This window comes from Cibotium barometz, chromosome 38, assembly GCF_041138505.1.
Source record: "Cibotium barometz isolate CiBa-2024 chromosome 38, ASM4113850v1, whole genome shotgun sequence".
Lineage (NCBI taxonomy): Eukaryota > Viridiplantae > Streptophyta > Polypodiopsida > Cyatheales > Cibotiaceae > Cibotium > Cibotium barometz.
In genome coordinates, this window is record NC_141083.1 from 48,326,374 (window position 1) to 48,348,442 (window position 22,069).

Below are 22,069 nucleotides of genomic sequence, written 5' to 3' on the forward strand. Positions count from 1 at the left end.
ATTTGTCAACTTGCATAGATCACTTTCACCAAATAGTATAGGTATCTAGAGTAAGGTAAAAAAGGACAAAAAATAATCCAAATTTAAATAATTGAACTTCTTTTTAAAGTTGTTAAATCAAATTTGGTTAACATTACTTCCAATGCAAGGTCGCTCACTTTTTGTAACTGGACTAAGAACTTAATGATAATTAATTATGGGATTTAGCCAAGCCTAATGATAAGTAATTATGGAATTTAGCGAAGCCTACACTAAGTAACTAAGCCGATAAGTACTTACTGATAATTATTATGGTATTTAGCCAAGCCTAAATTTTTGTATCGTCAACTATGATGGTTATGTCGACTGTAGCAGGTCATGTTGCTCAGGTACACTAAGAGGATATGATGGTTCACTCGTAAGACAGTATGCCCATGTCCACAGGAGTCACGGGATAGAACAATAGGAAGGAACGATGGCATAGGATACTTGCTTTAGTCATACTTAATTAAATTGGACATATAAGGAACAATGAATAAGAATGATGTACTCCACTTGTATTACTACGAACCAGCAATTATAAACACCACTCATTGTATTGTGCACACTCAACAGTGGCCATAGTGAGGGATAACACAATTTGCTTAGGATGGAATGACACAGTGGACTCTCTAAGGCAAGAGCAACTCTTCGCCTAGAGTCAGGAGCATCACAAGCTCTCCATACATCCATCACCTTTCATGATAACTCTGCATCTGAGTAAATGTTGAGACTCTGGAATGCATACTTGAGGAGGGGAGTTCTGTCTCCCCAGATCTCTGATGCACAAAACTACAGGGCAATGGCCTAACTTTGAGGTGCCTAGCAAAGAAGATAGTGCCACCTCTATCAAGTGCCCAATCATCAACATAATAGTAGTCCAAGAATCCTGCGATTACTCCATGAAAAGAGGAGTGAATCTGACTTCTTATGGAAGGCATCTTCTAACCAATAGTCCCTGCCATGAAGGGAAAAGATAAATCTTTCCTAGGATGCCCTTTCAAGCGGGTGAATGTTGCCTTCATGTCCCCCCTTTTTATCCGTGGGTTGCTCAACCATATTGAAGTCACCTACAATCCAATGATCTACCTGAGGGATTCCAAAAAGGAATTCTTTCTCCTCTGCAAGAAGGGGCACACTCATTCAACACACCAGTTTTCAATCCATTATGCATAAGTATAATCCATTGCGCTCTGGTAGAGATAATCACTCCACGACCAATCATATAAGGCATAAGTGCAGCTGCTGAAATACATACTCCACCTTTATTTCCATCTGCAATAAGCAAGCCAAACATGCTTTCCCACATGAAAGCATGTAAGTGCAAGGCCATTAGATGTTATACATTCATATGTATGGGGACTGACCAAGAGTGCAACAATAAGTAGGCCAAACATGCTTTCCTACATGAAAAGCATATAAGTGTAAGTATTATGTTACATTCATTGATGATCACACTAGGAAAGTGTGGGTTGCAGGTATTATGTTACATTCATGTAAGTGCAAGTATTGTGTTACATTCATTGATAATCACACTAGGAAAAGTATGGGTTACAGGTATTATGTTATATTCATTGATGATCACACTAGGAAAGCATGGGTTTATTTTATGAAAGAGAAAAGTGAGGTGTTTGCTCACTTTCAAAGATATAAAGTCTTGGTCGAGAAGAAAAAAGTCATACAAATAAAATGCCCCGAGATCAGATGGTGGGAGAGTATTTCTCCAATGAGTTCAGTGATTTCTTGAAAAAGCAGGGAATCAAGAGAGTTTACATACAAGTACACGTGTTGCAAAAAGAAAAAATAGGCACATTGTAGAAGTGGCATGTGCCTCAATGTCTAAAAAGAATATGCCATATTATTTTTGGGCAGAAGCAGTAGCAACTATTGTGTACATTATGAACATGAACCCCAGCAACTGTTGTATGATTCTTGAGCAGAAGTTTAAAGACATGAAACCGGATGAGTCTCACTTGAAAGTGTTTGGGTGTATTATATATGTTCATGTTCCGACGAAGTGAGAACAAAGTTAGATCCAAAGGCAAAGAAATGCATCTTCATTGCTTATGGTTTGGAGCAGAAAGGTTATAGATGTTATAACCCTACCACTCGTGAGATGCGAGTAAGCAGAGATGATATCTTTGATGAGATGAGTAGCTAATATGCACCAACAGTGAAGGCAGCAAAAGATGTAGATATAAGAAGTATTGATGCTGCACAACATGTAAGAGAAGCAATCACAGGTGCTTAGTGGACCTGGTGGAGAGTCCTCTAGTAGTGAATCCAGTGTTAGTCCATGGTCAGGCAAGTTGAGGACAAATGTAGGTACACATGTATTATGCAAAAGAAAGGAAAAGGTAGATTAACCTTTTGTGCCTGATCTGTCAGTAAGTCACTCATATGTGGATAGTGAATCTAGTGGCTCTGAGCAGAACCTTGATGAGGAGCTTGACATTCCATTTGTGGTTACTCCTGGTTAGATTATGGTTGATATGTCGCCAGTGAATGACAGGCTGTATAACAACCACTTTGGAGTACTAGAGTTATGGCATAGTTATAACACCAGCTCATATAGTCGAGTTCGAACTATGGACCGACCATTGTATATTGTTGGAGAGTAGTATGTACTCTTATCTTTTTAGTTATATGGTTGTAGAGAAGAGAAGAAGATAGAAGAATATTTAGCCATCCATCTCTCCAACCAACCTAAAAGCTCTCACTTTACATGCAATATCTTCCTGGGTTAAGAGAAAATTCTTCAAATCTAGGCTAACGTTAATTTTTCCCTCTTCTCCCCGCCGTAAGTTTCTTGGAATGGAGCTATTCATGACACTTAGGAAGCTCTCAAGGCATCTGGTCGGGAGGTACACGGCAAGGTCTAATCGTATCTCCCAATTGCAAGAAGAAACCGAGGTCACTCAACAATAGGTGCTAGTGTAGAGAGTGCCCCAGAAGTTCCTCTGGTGCTTAATACTTCAAAAGCTTGGGTTCCATTATGGGACAACAGTTCACCTCTAGAAATGCCTGCCTCAAAACTATTTTTCTTATCTTCTGGGTCCCTTGATCAATCACAAAAGGACCATATACCATGTTGATGATGGAGAGTCAAGGATGTCAGAGAATCCAAAAGAGCTCTGTTTTCATACCATTGGGCATTTCCATGGGTTTTGGAGGTATCTCTAAACAAAGATGAGATTGGGCACTTGAGAAGTTTAGTTTCAAGATTAGTGAATGGCAAGAAAAACAAGTCAGTTTAGCAAGTAGAAGACTCGCAGCTAAGCATTATCTCTTAGGTTCTTGAGTTGCTGGGTATGATGGCGTGGTCGATGTTGCTATGCTAATGAGGGAAAGATTATTAATTTGCAGTCATCTTTTGGGATTATGCTTCTTCAGAGCTAAAAGAAAGGATTGCACCCAGTCTTTGGTCCACTGTAGCAAGAGATGCCATGAAGCTTCATCTTCAGGTGGCTCCGCAGCAAATGGAGTATGTCCCAGTTGTCTTAAAGGTCAGTATTATCGAAGGCTATGACATGCTATTTTCTGAAATGGACGCATAAGTATTAGGTGGATCTTCAATTGTATAGCTTATGAGCCCCTGAAAACATTTCTTGTAATATTTTTTATATTTTGTTTCTCGTAATATATTACCATGGTTTAAGAGAAAACAATATTATTATCAATGGCCGACTCAAGTAGAGAGTTTGTAAAGATGGGTAGAAAGGTAAGGTGGGCCATACACTTCGTACTCTTTGGCTTCCCTAGTGGGAAAGAGTTACATGCACGTGATTGTGTGCCAACTTGGAATTCATTGAGTGAGGACTACGTGAGGCAAGGTGTAGCTACTGCAGGAGCTAGTCTTTCCGACAGTAGCCAGTGGATAACCAGGTGATTGGTGTTCATTTATCCCATTTCAGGTAAGGAGGTAGAGATGTTAGGTATGGTGTGTGTTGCTTTTGTAGAGAATTTTATTGTACTCCTTTAATAGGTCCTTCTCTCACATGGATGGAATCACAAAGATGGAATGCTACATGCACGTTTAGGACCTAGAAGTAACGAGGTAAGTCATCATGGTTGATAAACTCACAACAATGACACTTGCCCTTTTTCTTGGCCAGGCTTGCATCATCCTTCTCCTTGTTTGATGGCTGTCCAGAATCAACTCTTGGTTAATAGCCACCTGTTTTGCCTTTGCCTTTGTTATGTGCCACAAATGCCTGATCATGGCTACGCATACCCATAGACATGTTCTTCCTTGCTTGCTCTTCTTGCAACAAAAGTCCCACCAATTCCTGGAATATGAGTGGGTTAGGGTTTCCCCTCATTGACAGGTTAAGCGACATGATGGAAGCTCAAGTATGACTCATGCAAAGAGAGTAGTGTCGTAGATACTACCTCGCTGTCCGGAATCACTTCATCAATGTTTAACAACTGCTCACAAAGATCTTGGATCTTCGTCAAGTGATCTAACATGCTATCCCCCTCATTCATATGCATATCATCGAGTTGGCTATCCGGAATCACTTCATCAATGTTTAACAACTACTCACGAAGATTTAGGATCTTTGTCAAGTGATCCGACATGCTATCCCCCTCATATGCATACCATCAAGCTGTCTTTTCGAATACATCACCTTGGCCTCATTCCTCACCCGGTACATGGTCTCCAAAGTATCCCAAGCATGCTTTGGCATCCTACAAGACCGGATATGAGGTATAATTGACCTCGACTACTAATGCAATTAAGGACATGGTCTGTGCATCTCTCGCATCCAATCTTCTTTGTTCCTGTGAGGGCGCACCAAGTGGTCAGGTTGGACTTGGGCCTACTAAACACCTCGCCCATCACCTCTTTGAGGCACGCCAGGCGCAATGTCTACAAGACGAGTATCATCCCTGCACAAAACCCCATAGACCCTTGGCCACAAGCAAGATTTTGATCATAAAGCTCCACAGAGAGTCAAGCTTACATCTCCAGCATTTTGTGCCATTTCTAACTGCAAATGCAAGGGCAGAAATGCACACAATTTCTAAAATGTTTTTTGTCAACTTCCCCTTGGGAAATGCAACACACTGCAAACTACCTTGTGGCAGTCAACTGCGAGAAATTAACAACTGGAAGCAGAATTGACGAGAAATTTTGTTGCCTTGAAGGTTGAATGCCCCAATTTGTGTTGTAATTGCAGGAAAGCCCCTAATTTTGAAATTTGCAAGTGTTGCAAGTACAAATGCGAGCAGGTACTAACAGTACAAACAGTAAGAACAGCAAGTATGGCTATGGGCGTCGCAAGATGAACACATTCGCAACAACAGGAGGATGTACAGTCGGGTACAGGCCCGTGAAGGTGTACAAACAGGTACGAGGCGGCACGACTATATGGACGGCAAAAAAGAATTGGGCCCTAACGCTTGAGGCAGAATCAGCCTGGAGCTCTAATACCACTATTGGGTTTTGACAAACCCTAATGTTTAACGGAAATACCAAAAAAAAAAAAAGCAAGAACACAAAGTACGGAATAATAGAGAGCTTGGAAGTGTGGATACATTAGAATGAAGTGATATGATGTGTACAACCACCAGTACCCTAGGTACAAGCCCAAAATGTGAAAGTGTAGGTGTCCGGACACACCAAACATGCAGGGGAAAAACCTCTATAATATGTGGCGGGAAAAAAGCCGTGGTAAGCCCCCATTCACATGGTCACTACCATATATGCAAAATCCTACATGAATGTACTCGCAAGCACAACATTTGAATCTTGAAACTCAGCCTTTCAACTAACTTCTATTAGTATAATGATTTTAAAATGCATGCATGTACAGATTTGGGTCATGCAACCGTTAAAGACCCAGTTCTTTGTGAAAGAGAACAAGCAGGCTAGTGGTCAACCGAAGGCACCTTTTTATATGTGATTATTGGGGACACAAGGACCCTCCCCTCAGAAACATGCAGGTACTGCAGAGGGCAGAACTACCTCATCACTCGCTTATATCATTAAAGCCTATAGCCTGCATCTTGATGCTTGCGGCAGAGTATTGACTCCTTCAGACCGGAGTAGCATAATTGCACTGCTTGGATTCAGGGCTATTGCACCATCCGTTTGAGCAACTTCACTGTTATCACCATTTTGTAAACTTCTCTTATTATGCCTCAAGATTCTTGTAGATGGAGACCTTCCTTGAACATTGAGATTTGAACAAAGGTAAGACAAAGATTGCAGCCATGGCACAAGAATATGTTTACGAGTAAGATCATCGCTGCCAGCAAGCGTGTCGAAAGCCTCTTCAAGCGCAGCCATTCTATGATGACTTGGTAGCCCCAGGATTAGCCTTGCCACCTCTTGTAGCAAGTGAGGTAACACCTGCAAGGTTACGACTTAAATTAGAACTTTGCAAATAAATACCAATTCCCAGTTAAAACCATGTGTTTATAGAAGTAGTTGATGCTCTTAAAAATGCATACCTGTATGTCCACTATCAAGATGAGATGCAGGAGAAGTGTTTGCAGCTTTTTCCCTGTTTCTAGCTTGTTTTCTGTTTCCATGTCAAGGCACTCCTCCCTTGATGCACAGCTAAAAAGCTCACTAGCTCTTCTTGCAAGAGAGGTAATGCAGCACATCGTGGCTGTACTTCCTGCAGGCAGCTGACGTGCAATCGCCCCTACTCCTGTAACAAAGACATCATAATGGGAAACAACTGGGAACTCCTGTAAAAGCAACACGACCGTGATTAGATAGAAAACTGTAACAGGGCTCTGCAACCAAAAAAGCAAACATGGGAAATGAGTTCTAGTGTATACCTCAAAAGCCCTCTCAATGAACCGAACTGCAAGCTGCTCTTTGATTGAATCTCTATCACTTTCAAAAGAGATTTCTGAGTCTCCAGCATTAGTAGAGAGAAATGCAACTAGCAATGAGTGTGATGCTTGAACCAGAGTTTGAGAGGGATGTTTCATGTACCTATAACTAGTTAGGGAAAACCAAGAAATCAGTAAACATTTAACAAATATAACAAGCAATTTGTATCAAACAACCAAACAAATCGCATGAAGGATACAAGAACATTGTTGGCGCGACTTCATTCAAAACGCTTGAAGCTGGGAATGTATGAAGGCAAGATGGCAGGACTCTGAAGCCAAATAACACACGTGCATCTTGAACCGTATCTTTCATCCAGCTGTAGCTTGCCACAGCAGGCGCTGCAAAAAAAAGGATCCCCATGAGGGTCACAAGGTTGGACACAATCATGAGGACCAAACACTTGAAACCAAGAATTGCCAGCATGCCCCCGTGATGTTTTGCGTATCACCACGGGGGACAGCCCACATGTGCCTTGTAACTGATCCAAGGGTTTACACATGACTATTAATGCAATTAAACACTTAAAATAAAGGCACACAGTTCAACCACTTGAAATCACAAGCACACAGAAGAATTTGACACCACATTGGGACCAGAATGTCCCCCCCCCCCCCCCCCCCCTCCTTTGGAATTTATGTCATATTACCAAGGATGTAACATGGGTGCTTGTGGAAGTGTGTTTATGATTGATTGGTTGTGATTAGCATCTAATCAGGACTTAAACCCATGCACAACAAACCGCTTCTTCATTATGCTCAATAGTAGAGAGAGATGACCTAATTGACCATGTATTACTAACATGAAGTATATATAATGCTGAATAGAGATACTCAACGGTAGCACTACTCCTAATCTCTCACTTGATGACCACATGAGTCTTGGACACATTCCGGAGAAACGTGCCGTTCCCAGTCAATGTCTCAGGTGAACTTGTGGAACCAACGAATCCCTAGGATTATGTCTAGCCCTCCTACAAGAGGAGCAACCATGAAATCCTGCACAAACTCCGTGCCTTGGATCACCAACTTAGCACTACAAGCTTCAAACTTACTCATTCTTATGCTAAATCCCTTCACACGTCTGTCTACCAAAGTCAAAGGAAAACGGGCATGTTTCATAATCACATCCTCCATGTTGTCTCGCTATCCCAAAACCCCTGAGCAACTCGTTGCGCTCATACTCCTAGGCTTGGGCACCCTTCTTCTTACCTTCAAGCTCCCGGCTAACAATGGCACCAATCATGGAACTGGGAGTTGAGGAACTAGGGGCATCCTCGAGGGTCTATGTGGGAGCCTAGCTCACTTCGGAAGCCATAGGGGTTGGGCCTGTGGTCTAAGCAGCGGGTTTCTTGGGACAAGCCTTCATAGTATGCCCTACTGTGTGACAATAAAAGCATCGCCCTTCTTTTTGTACTGAGCTTGTTGAACCTACCGGTCTTGCCTACCTTGGCTTTTTGGTCTGGAGTGAGTTTCAGTCTGCAGGGAGTTTCAACACATTGTCCGAGTTCGGCTCCCATGCTATGTCTTGGGGATGACCTGGTCCTTGCCGCTCGCATTAGATGCCTTAGGCTACTAGGGCTGTGTAGTCTTGGATTTCCACTGTAGTTCTTCATTTTGGCACTTCGAGCAAGCGCAAATGCCCATCTATATGTATATTCCAAAACATGAATATGTACAATAATCTTGGATCTTGACCTAGTTCCAGTTCGTGCATGCTAATCTTGGCACTTCGTACCAAAGGACAAGGAAAATTCGACTCCAACCAACATAAAAGCTAAGTATATTTTGAGTTTTGCAAGATTGTAGTATTTGTTATTCTTTCTTTTATAGCCTGCAAGACTGTTGCATTGATTAAGTGCATACCTTACCCTTGTGATTTTGCAAAGGAGAATGTGGAATGTTTTCTTGTGTATTTTCAGGAAAACAACATTCAAACTACGTTGAAGATGATCTTAGTCTAGAAGACTTGGTGTGAAACCATGGTCTAAAGGCCTGTTTAAATACAAAGAAGGCTCAAATGGAACTATTCTCGGAGACTTAGTGTGAAACCATGGTCTAAAGGCCTGTTTAAATACAAAGAAGGCTCAAATGGAACTATTCTCGGAGTCTATGAATTGACTAGGCACACGTGGTACTATATGTGGACTTGGCTGCATCAAGTCGGTATGATTCTTTCTTTTGTAGCCTGCAAGATTGTTGCATTGATTAAGTGCATACCTTACCCTTGTAATTTTGCAAGGAGAATGTGGAATGTTTTCTTGTGTATTTTCAGGAAAACAACATTCAGACTACGATGCAGATGATCTTAGTCTTGAAGACTTGGAGTGAAACCATGGTCTGAAGGCCCATTTAAACACGGAGAAGGTTCAAATGGGACTATTCCCATAGTCTATGAATTGACTAGGCGCACGTGGTACTATATGTGGACTTGCCTAGATCAAGTTGGTTGGTATGATTCTTAGATCTATGCCAAGTAAAGAATTAAGTGGTACGATTCCGATCTTATGGTCAAGATGTACAATTCTCACACCTTGTGGTCAATTGATACGATTCCCGAACCCTGTTAGATGAGCACATCGAATGGACTCTTAAATACATCACATGCATGTCTTATAAGAGAAGGACCCTAGGATCTTTGAGCATTGTGCATCTGGGACGGGACAAGGGTATGCCTTGATACTAGGACGCAATACCAAGATAAGACTTGGTTGTGAGCAACAGCCTAGTCAGGCCCGACTTTGCTCTTCACTCAATACTTGAGCTCATATGCCGGTGGTGGTTGGAATGGAGGAACTCAACTCGTGTTGCGGCAGGGTAAAGAGAATTGACAACATGTTTGCCTGCATAGATGCTACCAACTACTAGTTATGGGGTCGCATGGCGTCTCTTTCAAGCCTTTGTTGGTGTCCTCGGGTTGCTTGGTCTATTGGATATCACACGAGATCACACATAGCTATAGAGGATGTATATCAACGTCATGGCGGAGTGTGAGAGTAGGAGATGAAGCTTGATGGGAAGAGGCTCAAGCCATGGTAATGAAGTACAAGGGTTAGAGAAAGACAAAGAGAGAAATGAAATGAAATGAAATGATATATTAACGTCTCTAAGAGGCCATAGTGGCCTATGAGACCAAAACTGAGAGTACATCTGCAGTTGGTGTCTCATCAAAGCGAACAACTAAATGAGACTAAAAAGTACAATAAACTGATTGTCCTACAGTTATAAGAACAGAACTGTAAGACTCCAAAAAGATACTGAGTAGAAAATACTGGAAAATACTGAAAAAATGTATATCAGGTAGATCCATGTATGCTGATCAGTTGAAGTGTTGCCCTCTCCTTAGATTAAGTATCTCCGCCATGGGGCTGACTAGAATGGAGAGGTCGTAGAAGCGAGGTAGGCGCCTCCGATGCCGAGCAATAATGGCTCTGATTTGGCGATGGTGAGGATGCCGTGGTCGGGATCCTGGTGGGCGTGGCCGACGAGCACGACATAAGATAACTGCTCTATCAGTGGTGACTCCTTGGGAGCGTGGTCGGTGCCCTGATGGCCCAATGGAGGAGGTATCAGGAGGTGTGTGGGCTGGGTTGCTGGTGCTGGTGCCGAAGAAATCTGTCACGGTCCTCTGTCTAGGTACATCATGGCTCGGCCTCCTATCTGCCAAGAGGGTCTCTCTGTGTCTCCTGAGCTCAAGTAGAAACAATCCCAGGCATCTCTGATCCTCAAACTCCATGACCCTGCGTAACAGCCCAAAACCCTCTCGGAAGAGGCAGTGATATCTCCCTCGGATCTCATAATAGACTGTACATCGGCAAATGTAGTGTTCCTCTGTCTCTACCTCCTGGTAGCATAGCTGACAAATGCGGTCATCCAAGATCTGATGCACATATCACCCTGTCTCAATCCGCAGCTGGTGTGATGAGGTCCGGATCTGTCCAATGGCACAACGTATCCCATGTGATAGGTGTACATCTATGTACGCCGGGTGGGTGATAAAATCATCTGGTGAGAGGTGTAGAAAATGGCTCTTGTAATGAGCCATTTTCGTCCACAAGGGCTCAAGGGGGCTAGTCCATGTCCTCTCTGTGTCCACTCTGATGATATCCATCCTGATCACGCAGTTTTGCTCTGAGCGGGTGAGATGCAAAAATGGACAATCCATACTGTACTGAAAGGGTGGTAGTGCCTCTATCCGCAAACCATGTAGGTCAAACCATGATCTCATCTGAGCGTACCAACAATGAGTATCTCCATCCTCTGCCAACGGCATGGATGAGGTCAATGCCAATCGGGAGTACCTCTGCTGAGGGAGCTCCCATAGCCACTGTAAAAAGGTAACTGCCTGGAATAGGGCCTCGGTTACTACTGGTGGGGCACCCAGCTCAACCCGAACAATCTCATGTGGTACTGACGATTTGCTCCGAATCATGCGGGCAATCATCATAATTAGTGGTCTCTCCATTTGCCTCCATCCCTCATCTGTCCCTCTCTGAGATCTGTGATGTATACTGGGTCCCCAAATTGGAGCTCCGTACACGAGGGTCGGTGTGACAAGCATATCAAATATGCCACAATTTGGTGCGTGCCTCCTGAAACTGCACCCTACCGCCTCGCTTCCAACTTCGCCGCCTCCCGTCCCCGCTCCGGTTTCGGCAACGGCTCCTTCTCCACCTCCCTCGCCCCCCCCTCCTCCCCCCCCCCGCCCGCCTCAGCTCCCCGGGAGGCCCTGGCAGTCCCCTGGCGTTCACCTGCAGTCAGGAGGGCTCTGAGCACCGATCTTAATCGAGCACCGCAGAGGAGACTTACCATGCCGATTCGGGCTTCACGGATATCATCTATCCGCAGTCGGCTGAGTCGCCTCGGCACTAGACAGCGCTCGGAGGCTTTTGATTACTCCTTCACACGGCTTTGTGGAGCAGAGGGCCCCCATGAGCCAGCACCCATCCGAGTTCATGTAGTGATACCTCCGGCCCGCGGGGAGGAGGCACTTGATTCAGCGGTGGCCTTCTCGTTCCCTCTCTGTGGCCCATGTGACCGGGAGTGGACTCTGGAGCTCGCTCTTAGCACCTTGAAGACTCAGGCAGTTGAGTTTTCTCACCATGTGAGCGATCTGGAGGTGACAGATGTGATAGGCCGACTATGGGAGTTGGCTCGTTTTTTCTTGGATCCCGGGAGTGTGGATGCCTCAGGGATTCGTCATTTGGTCGTTCGCATAATGGCAGACTTAGCACGCGACCCTGGATATGTATGTATACACGAGGTTGCTCTGTCTGAGCGGGAGGCAGTCGCCATGGGTCACAGCCACTGGCGCCTGATCCGTGATTCTTGCAGTACACTGGGTGGGCAGATTCGCAGCCGCTCGGATGGGGACTACTCTCCATCCAAGCCGCTTGCGAAGGCCCGCCGTACGGCTGAGACAGCATCCACCTTAGTAGGTCATCCATGAGGATCATCTCATGGAATGTACAAGGCCTGGGCGGAGCACATTTTATACGCTATCGTGGTTGCTTGAGGCAGGAGCTTCAGAGATGCCTGGTTGGTGACAGCATTGATATTTTGATGCTGCAGGAGCACCACTTGGGTGAGAGCAGGATCCGGAGATATGGTTCGGTGATGCCTAGTAGATGGGACACCTTTTGGTCTGCAGGGTTTCGTCCTTTGGGTGGACAGGGAGGAGTATGCCTGGTCATTGCAGATGTATGGCGGCAGGCCATTGTGGATCAAGGAATTGTGCCTGGTAGAGCACAGTATGTCATTCTGAGGATGCATGATGAGCTATTGGGCGTGCTCAACGTCTATGCGCCCAACCAAGCTAGTGCCAGAGCACAGTTCTGGACCCAGGTTACGGATGCATTGCCAGAGGCCGCACATTGGTGTGTCGGGGGAGACTTCAACATGCTTGAGGACCCGGCCGATAGGTGGGAGGCAGTCATGTTACAGTGCACGGCACGGAGCTTGCAGCTTGGGAGCGGTTTTGCATGTCACTGAGGATCACTGATGCATGGCAGCATGGGGCCTTCTCCCACTCTCAGGACAGTCTTAGTTTCTCTCGGTCGGATCGCTGGCAGGGAGGGACTAATCTATCACGGATTGATCGCTTTTATGTGGGCGATTGGTTAGGGGAGCGAGGGGGCTCCGTCGGCATTCTCGTTGGCACCTCATTTTCAGATCATGCGCCAGTTATCTTGACATTTGAGGAGAGGACACGAGAGCCCAGCTTGCAGTTGAGGATCCCACAGAGGGTACTTATAGATCCTAGTCTCGCTGAGGACATTGAGAGGATCTGGCATGATAGTCAGTGCTCTGACCAGGATGCAACAGGCCAGTGTGCCCAGGGACTCATCGAGCTTAGCTCTTTTCTGCACGCTGCAGCTTTGACACGGCTGGGAGAGATTCGCGAGCAGGAGCATCGGTTGAGACGCAACCTTGCTTCGCTTCAGCGCCTTCAGGAGCAGCAGCCTGCATGTGAGTGGGTGGCGTCCCAGTTGAGCCAAGCACGCCAGGAGGTTAGAGAGGCAGAGGAACAGAGACATGAGTTTTACTATCGTCGCCAGGCCTCTCAGTGGACGCAGCTTGGTGATAGAGTGACTGGGGAGTTTTTTGAGATTACTGGACCCCACCATGCTCGAGTAGGAGTCCGTCAGCTTGGGAGGCCGGATGGATCGGTAGCTACTGAGCCCGGGGAGATCAGAGCCATTGCCACTGGATTCTATAGAGACCTGCTTTCAACGGAGCCAGCCACTGAGGATCGGGATGCTTGCAGACAGACTGTGTGGGCCCATGTGCAGAGGAGGGTCACAGATCGTATGCGTACAGTTCTTGCTGCGCCTCTTTCAGAGGTTGAGCTTGCTGAGGCCTTGAGGGTCCTGCCACGACATAGTTGCCCAGGGGAGGACGGACTGACGCCTGCCTTTTTTATGCGCTATTGGGACCTTTTGGGGCCAGGCCTCCGCAGGGGCTTTCAGTATGTTTTGGGACACTGGGGTGATGCCACAGAGCTTTTCAGAGGGTTTGATCTTTCTTATCCCCAAGGGGGAGGGAGTATCAGATGATATTCGACATTGGAGACCTATTACGATCCTCAATACTGTCTACAAGGTCTTAGCAAAGGCCTTGAGTTTGAGGATCCAGCCCTTCCTGGGGGAGTTGATTCATGCTACCCAGACAGGATTCGTCAAGGAGCGCAGTATCCTTGACAACATCTTCACCTTCTGGGAGGCAACGGCCCGAGCTAGATTTCTTGGTGAGGACTTGGTCGTGATGCTTCTCGATTTTGAGAAGGCATACGATAGAGTCGATTGGGGTTTCTTAGAGGGCACTATGCTTCGCCTGGGCTTTGAGCCAGGTTGGATTAGAGGGGTGGTGGCTCTGTATTCCACAGCTCGTAGCCAAGTGTTGATTGCAGGAGGACGGGGGCCGAGTTTTGAGCTGACCAGATCAGTCCGTCAGGGGTGTCCCCTCGCTCCTTTTCTTTTTCTCTTCTTTGCGGAGGCTATGAGCATGTATTTGACGGCAGAGGAGGTTGATTTGAGAGGACTCCAGCTCCCAGTCCGGGGGGAGGACCTGCTCGATGCTGAGTTTGCAGACGACACGGGCTTATTTTTGCATGGCCAAGAGGCTAATCTTCTTCGGGCAGAGCAGTCGCTCCAGGTTTTTAGTGCAGCTTCGGGAGCATCGATCAATTGGCGCAAGACAATGGCCTTTTGGATCAGTAGCGCTCCCACTCCGGCATGGAGCCCGGACCCCGATTTTAGATGGATTCCTCCTGGCACAGCAGTGTGATATTTGGGATGCCAGATTGGACTAGATTTGTCACCTGAGCAACAGATTGCCCCGCTTCTTCTGAGCATTCGGAAGAAGCTTTTGTATTGGAGTACAGCTCGACTGTCCTTGGCTGGGAGGGTGGTGGTGGCAAATCAGGTGCTGTTAGCAACCATGTGGTACATTACGTCTTGCTGGATCTTCTCAGCTCTTGCATCAACCAGGTACAGAGGCTGATCAGGAACTTTCTTTGGTCTGGGCACGGTCAGCCAGCCCGGGCAAAGGTTGCATGGGTAGTTATTACACTTCCGCTGGCTCAGGGAGGCTTGGGCATTTTAGATCCAGTCGATCAGAGTAGAGCCCTATTGGGGAAGCTTATTGTTCGGGGGCTGCTTCTAGGCGCTGAGCCTTGGAAAGAGCTTCTCTTGCAGCGGCTTGCAGGCTCAGGCTCCCCCAGCAGGGGGCACTTGGGCACCAGAGATTCGATGGATCTTCATAGAGATGAGGAGGACAGGCCTCAGTAGAGGATGGGAGGAACCTGAGAGCTTGGGAGCTGCTGAGACCGGGGCTCTCTCAGCGACCCCCTTCTTGTGTTGAGGAGCGGGCCATACAGCCGCTCATCTGGAGCCCAGCGGTTCGCACAGAGCAGGGTCATATGCTGGGTTCTCGGCCTCGTCTAGCCTGGGGACCTTTAGCGGCAGGCCCAACACGTAGTTTTGGAGACTGGCAAGCCTTCTGCATGCAGTCTCCCAGAGGAGATCCAGGTGGAGAGGCTGAGTCACTTCAGAGGGGGGTTGATTATGAGGGATGACATTCAGGAGGCACTCACAGAGGAGTGGTTCACGCCTATCGAGCTAGTGGCCCCACGGTGGATGGGAGCCTTTACACAGTTGGAGATCCTGATTGCTGTCAAAGCTTGCACTGAGGATGGCAGATGCCTCTAATATGAGCAGGGTTAGTTCCGTACGTCGTACGACTGAAACCGTACATACCTACCGTACCGTACGGTACCGTACGGATTCGTACGATACCGTACGGTTTTTTTTTGGGGGGGTGGGTGTTGTTGTTGTTGTTGTTGTTGTTGCGTGGAGCAATTTCAGTCTTCTAGAGAGCCATTCATCGCCCTTTGCAGCTTATAGGAAGCTGTTTGTCAGGAGCGTGTGCACTTGCCATTGCCATATTAGGCAAGCGATCATATTGCCTGATGAGGAGGGCAATCTTCATGGAGCTCTATAGTGAGCTTGTGGCAGCAGATACTCGCAGCACCAGGAGTCAGCATGGACGGGGCCGAGCAGTTGGAGTTCATAGGCCTCTGCCTTCGGCATCGGCAAAGGGTGGCCTTCGCACATATGTGAGGCGGGGATCCTCGAGCTCCAATCCCCGCCTTCATGATGATATTCCATTGCCCCCTCATGATGATACCCCACTGCCTAGAGAGCCCTTGTTTGATGATGATGGCAACCTACTTGGCGAGAATGATCCCCAGAGTGTCTCGTCCACCTTCGAAGAGTCCTCTTCAGAGAACTCTCTTGATGGACACTCTAGTAGTGATCATGTTGATGATCATGCAGATGTTGGTGATGATGTAGACTTTTGATATGTTATAGCTCTCTAGGCATTGGGCATCTATCTCCTTCTAGCCCATCGATGATGTATTGTAGTATGTAGTATCATGTATGTACGCATGTTAGCGGTCGCCCATGCCATGAGTTTTTGGCCTATCCTTTTGTAGCAATTTTGTACTCTAATGGCATGATGACATTATGTTCATGGTTCTACTATTTTGTAACGTCTTGTCTACAATTTTTAAGTTTAGGAAGTATTTTTTTTCAACGTACTAATATCGTACCATACCTCAAAAAATTTTAAGGTACCAATTAGTACCGTATTTTATCGTACCATACCGTATCGTACCTTTCGTACTAACTAACCATGACTATGAGATTCAAGATGAGGGCAGACTTCAGAGAGTGGAGGTGGAGTCGCCTTTGGTTGCAGAGTGCACCTTTCAGAGGATACGGGTAGTGGCCGCCGCTTCTCGGAAGTGGCATATTGACCCAGACCCTGCAGATGTGCTCCTGGATTGGCGCATATGGGCATATGCAGCACGCCCCTTGGCCCGGCTACAGTGGGACCCTGGGGAGTACGAGTGGCATGATCCTTATGCATCCCTTGAGGCCACAGAGATCACCTTTTTCCAGTATACTATTCGGCTGGGGCGGCATATTTTGACGGCGAGGAGGATGGTCTCTCCAGCTGAGCAGAGCGGGGCACTGGCGGCTACAGGGACTCTCACAAGAGTTCTTGGATGATTTTTGGGCCCGGCTCTGGGCTAGTCGACAGGCCCGCAGAATCTCAACTTTCCAGTGGCTGGTCGCCCACAAGGGCTCAGCAGTTGGCACCTGGCTTGTCTACAGCGGTCTTCCGGCGGCCTGCGTCCGATGCGGCCACCCTATGGAGACACAGAGACATTGCCTATGGGATTGCCCTCAGGCGCAGCAGATTTAGCTGCGGATGCTACGTATTCTGGCCCCCCTCTCCAGAGGGTATGTTTACGTGGGGTGCCGCTGCTTGGTCGACTTCGTCAGGGCCTGCTATGGGCTATGAGATGGAGCAGGACAGTCAGGCCATCAGATTCATTAGGGGCCAGCCTCGCCTTGTTCCGTCACCGGATTTCTCATCCGCCAGCTGGACACAGGAGAGGGATTTACGATGGGAGCTCCTCAGTAGCCTCACCATCTGGTTCACCTGGAGGGCCCGGTGTTTCAGGGCCTTTGAGGGGAGACTGGAACCACCAACAGAGACTGTACGGGGGATTTGGCAGAAGTTGATCCACACCCTGCGAGGACAGTATGACCGCATCCGGGGCGACTCGGATGAGGCGATCTTGCGGCGCCAGGCCTTTCACACCACCTGGCGCAACGGCCCCTTCTATACCCTACACGCGGGATCCCCCTGTTGGCATTACAGGCCACCTGTTTGGCTTTTCCCCCCTCCTATTGTATGATTTAGCCCCTCAGTTCTTTGTACTGATGCTTGTACTTTTCAGCACCTAGGGAGAGTCTCCCGGGCTGCCTTGCTTTGTTCACTGCTATGTTTTTCTTGTGAGCAGGAGAGGATCTTTTGTAGCCCTTCGGACGTTTTTATATAACTAATGAAAGGATCTTTTCTCGGAAAAAAAAAAAAAAGATGAATCCAAGAACATGCCCAAATTCACCTTATAAGAAAGTGCAATTTATAACCTCATGGTAGTATATTATTTGTGTTAATCTCATGTGCTTAGTGTTAATATATACTTAAGTCTTTCTGTACTGCATCACTTATCTAATATCAAGATGTTGTGCTTGCTGTTCCGGGAATCCGCTGTTGGCAGTTGCAAACATTTTCTCTGAATGCCCTAGATGATCCTCTGCATGCCTTTCCATAGGGATCTAATTGCTGGTCGGCTGGTTGGACCTGGTCGGCCAGCTGGCTGTGGATCCACGATTCCATCAAATGCATAAAGTACTGTCCACACTAGGCTTGGCCATGGGCACCTGGCTGCCTCTTGTCCAGGTGTTCAAAACGCTGCTCAACTGGTCCAAACTCATTCATGTGCAACCCTATTGAGGTATGCAGGTGACATTTCCCCAATCACCATTCCATTAGGAACAGGGAAAAAAAGCAAGCAAGCTCTGCTGATTATGTTGACAAGTTCCTTCTCAATACTGTATTGTAAGTTACTTACCTCATAGGATGAGAGTAGAAGGGCTAGGCAGTAAAATGGGCCATGGCTGCCTACCAGTACGAGCAGGTAGTCCATCTATCACCATGCTAGAAAAGCTTGTATTAGGGCATGCTCATGTGTTGTACACTAATGTCGATTCTTCCCCTTTCTCTTTCTCTACACTGAAAGCCTTTGTGGCCAATCAATCCTGCTCCTATCAAAAGCTCCGCGCATCTTCTGTAGAAACTGTGGCAAGTCACTTGACATACAAGCAGAGAGAATTTTGGCATACATCAAGCCCTGCAATACAGGTAGCCTAACCTCAAACACCACCAGAAATTGCCCCTATGAGCTGCTTGTCGCCTGAGCAGTCCATCCATCCGACCTACCAAGATATGTCAGACCTAGCTGTTGACTTTGTGATGCTGTAGCAGGAAAAACTGGCAAACTTTGAAGAGAAGAAACAACAGAAAAAACCATGATTTGGGCAGGATGTGAAATGCAGATTTGGTTGCAAAACAAAACCCTGATTAGGACCTGACAATGCAACATTGTAGAGAGCGTTGACCAGGTAGATCCATGAACTGAAAACCTAATCAGAGCTTGATTCTGTCCTTGGTTATGTTGATGGAGAGAACAAGAAATAAGAATTCCCATTAAAAGCATAATAATAATATGATTATACTTATCTCTGTTTTTTTCATAACCCTATTCCATGTCCTATTACTTAATAAGGCTTGATATAGCTTTAACTTGGTCAAAATTTGAGGGGTAAAATCCAGCAGAATATGAATCTTGGGACTGCTTTTAGTTAAAAAGGCAGTGCCAGAAAATAATGCTTGCTAGAAGGGGAACCCTTGCAGTTCGAATGACTTCATTCACTTGCAAAAATGAATCTGACAGATCTTTTCAGTCACTAGAGTCCTTTCAATTTAAAGGCAGCCACATAAAATCATGGAGTTTCAGATGCAGAGTGGTCAACAAAAAACTACCTTTACATCCCTCCGATGCAACCGTAGATACATGATGTGTCATAACAACCTTTAAAGCAAATAAGAAAACAATAAGTATGAAAGCATAAAGAGCTCTCACCTGGTGGATGAACAATGTCCTCGTATGAAGGAAACATGGACACAAGCATAGCACACGTGGCTTCACTGGCAGACACCCAAGCTACACATCTTTGCACCAAATCACTGTACTCTGGTACCTGGCCTTGCCGGATGAACTCAATACAAGAAAGAGAACTTAACGCTTGTGCTGCAAACTGTCCTTTAGCATGAATATCAGCATCCATCTTCTGTTTAGATGCGAAAGAGAAAAGCATAACAACTGATAGGAGAACAGCTTCAAGTATTTTTCTCGATGCCCTGATCTCATGCTCCACATTTGGAGATAAGGGTGTCACTAAACCATCACGATTCCTACTGTCATTTAAATAGCGATGACTTCGGTAAAGAAAATGTGAGTATTGTGAGAACAAATTCTCTATCCATAGCTGCCATCCTTTATCTGCTGATTGATACTGCTCACATATGACACGAAATATAGCTCCTGCTTCATGGAAGAGAATACCTTCCACATGCACAGCAAGCCTCTGCACACTTTGTCCTGGTCCTTCAAATCCTTGGGACATAGTCCCATTATAATAAGCAGATAGTGGCAAAGCATCTTCAAGAAGTGTGATCATTAGAAAAAGCAAAACAGACAGACTTGGAGGAAATCTAGTGCAACGGGACACCGCAAGTGTGATACACTGCAACCAATGCTTATCTCCTAATTGAACAGCCCGAATGACCCTCCAATTCTCAAGATCGGTAGCATCCATTGAGAAGCTTGCTTGCATTTCTTCAGCAATCCTTTCAGCCTGCAGCTGTAAGGTACCATCAACCATCCTTATGATCGTGGATTCCAGCAACGGCACCATGCTCATCACACTAGACTCCACGCTTTCAACTGGTGGCCTTTTAGCTGCCTGCCGTCGATGAAAGCTTCTCAAAAGACCAGCTGCACTCAGCACCACTGCACACTTGGTGGGTAATGCTTTATGAACAGTGCTTGCTTGTATGACCTCGTCTACCACTATCTGAAGGGAGGCTGCATGCTGTGGTTGCAAGGTGAGGATGGAACCATACCATTCCATTAGATGCAAAAGCAAAAGACCATCTTCAAGCTGGAGACTATCCATGGATGCCCGACCTTCATGGTCCATACGCTCACCATCTGTCCACAATAACAACACAGCTTGCAGTAGAGCTTTCAATAGCTGGTCACTTGAGGACACCATGGCATACCCCATGCCAGCCAAGGCCTCCTTAAATCTTCCCCGAACAATGGCCTTCCGTTGTTGTACACATTCCCGAGCTATTGCCTCTTGGCAAGTCCTGCGCAGCCCCTCCTGGACATGGGGCGCCACACATACAGTTCCAAGGAGAAGGATGGCTTCGTTGATAAAACCAATGCTGTGTGAAGAACTCACCAATGCCTTCAGGGTCTTGTCCACGACAGCATCAAGGATCTCCTGAGAATAGGTTGGTGATGTTCTAGGGCCACGGCCAGCAGCTGCAAAAGCTCGTCTGAGCCAGGTGCTAAGGAGCATGGCCGAGGAGCCACGGGCTTGTCCCAGGGCATCTTCGTCACCATCAGGGGATGTCACAGAAGATAGAATAGACAGCAAAAGCCTGACCTGGGGTTCTGCCAAATGGAGTGTACGGCCACAGTCTCTGAGAAACACTAGGGCTGCCAAGTGATCCGGCTCCAGGCTCCCACTCTGCACGCATAGGCGCAGTTGGGACCAAGCATGGGCAATTTGTTGGGCAGAAGGAGTGGAAGACCTTGATAATGACGATGACGATGGGGAAACCGCTCTCTGCAGCCAATCCTCCAAGAGCCCCGTATCCATAATAATCGCTTTGCAGTTTCTGGTCACAAATCAGAGATACAAGCAATTCGTAAGAGCAAATGACAATACATATCGCTGTGTCGTGCCTCACATGCTTCGTATCCGGGCTTCATACGCGATCGTCTGCAAAACTTTGCGTGCGGCTACTTCTCATATTTAATTTCTGAATAACAACATGTTAATAGCCCATTTCAGAATTGCAGCAGTTTTCCAAAAAAAAAATCTATTTCGGGATATTCCATGCTGCGATTCTCCGCGTGCCCAATGGAATTTGAATATCTGGATTTCTGAAATTTGAAATGAAAGTATAATTAGAGCTCGAAAAAAACATATTTCTCAACCAATCAAAGCAACGACAACTCTAAAATCTATCCAGTTTTTGTTTGCCGGTTTTATAACTAGAATATATGAAAAGTTTTTCCTTAAAATAAGGGCTACTTCTAATCTCAGCCGGTTTTTCTTAATTCTGAAACAAATACACAAGAATGCCATTTTTTTTGAGCATTGTTCAAGACCTAGGTTTGGGAAAGCATTTTTTGTTGTTTGACCTCACCGCCGCAGCAATGCCCTGAGCACCTACTTGTCTTCTTTAACATGCATGTTAACATGTCACTTTTTACAAGGGTACCATAACATCAATTTTGGCATTGAAACCATCACAATCAATTTTCTTAATTTTCCAGCATTTTAAATGTTTATATTCAAGAAACAAGCATATGGAAGCATGTCAGGGGTGGCTATGCTACTTAGGGCAGTTAGTCTTTGACTGTGCCATCAGCCCGACTCTCTAGTAGATTTATGGCTATTATGAGCGAGCTTGTTACCTC

The 22,069-nt window shown here is 46.3% G+C and overlaps 1 protein-coding gene across 1 annotated transcript; it reads right to left on the reverse strand.

Annotated features, from left to right (window-relative positions):
• Positions 1–5,783: 5,783 nt before the first annotated feature.
• On the reverse strand, positions 5,784–21,605 carry LOC147616818 (obscurin-like protein). Its single transcript, XM_086777873.1, has 5 exons — positions 19,433–21,605; positions 7,071–7,212; positions 6,814–6,973; positions 6,478–6,720; positions 5,784–6,376 (listed from the first exon to the last, which is right to left on the reverse strand). The coding sequence occupies exons 1-5, from the start codon at positions 21,240–21,242 to the stop codon at positions 6,017–6,019; spliced, it is 2,715 nt and encodes a 904-aa protein (XP_086633999.1). The 5' UTR covers positions 21,243–21,605; the 3' UTR covers positions 5,784–6,016.
• Between the last annotated feature and the right edge of the window lie 464 nt (positions 21,606–22,069).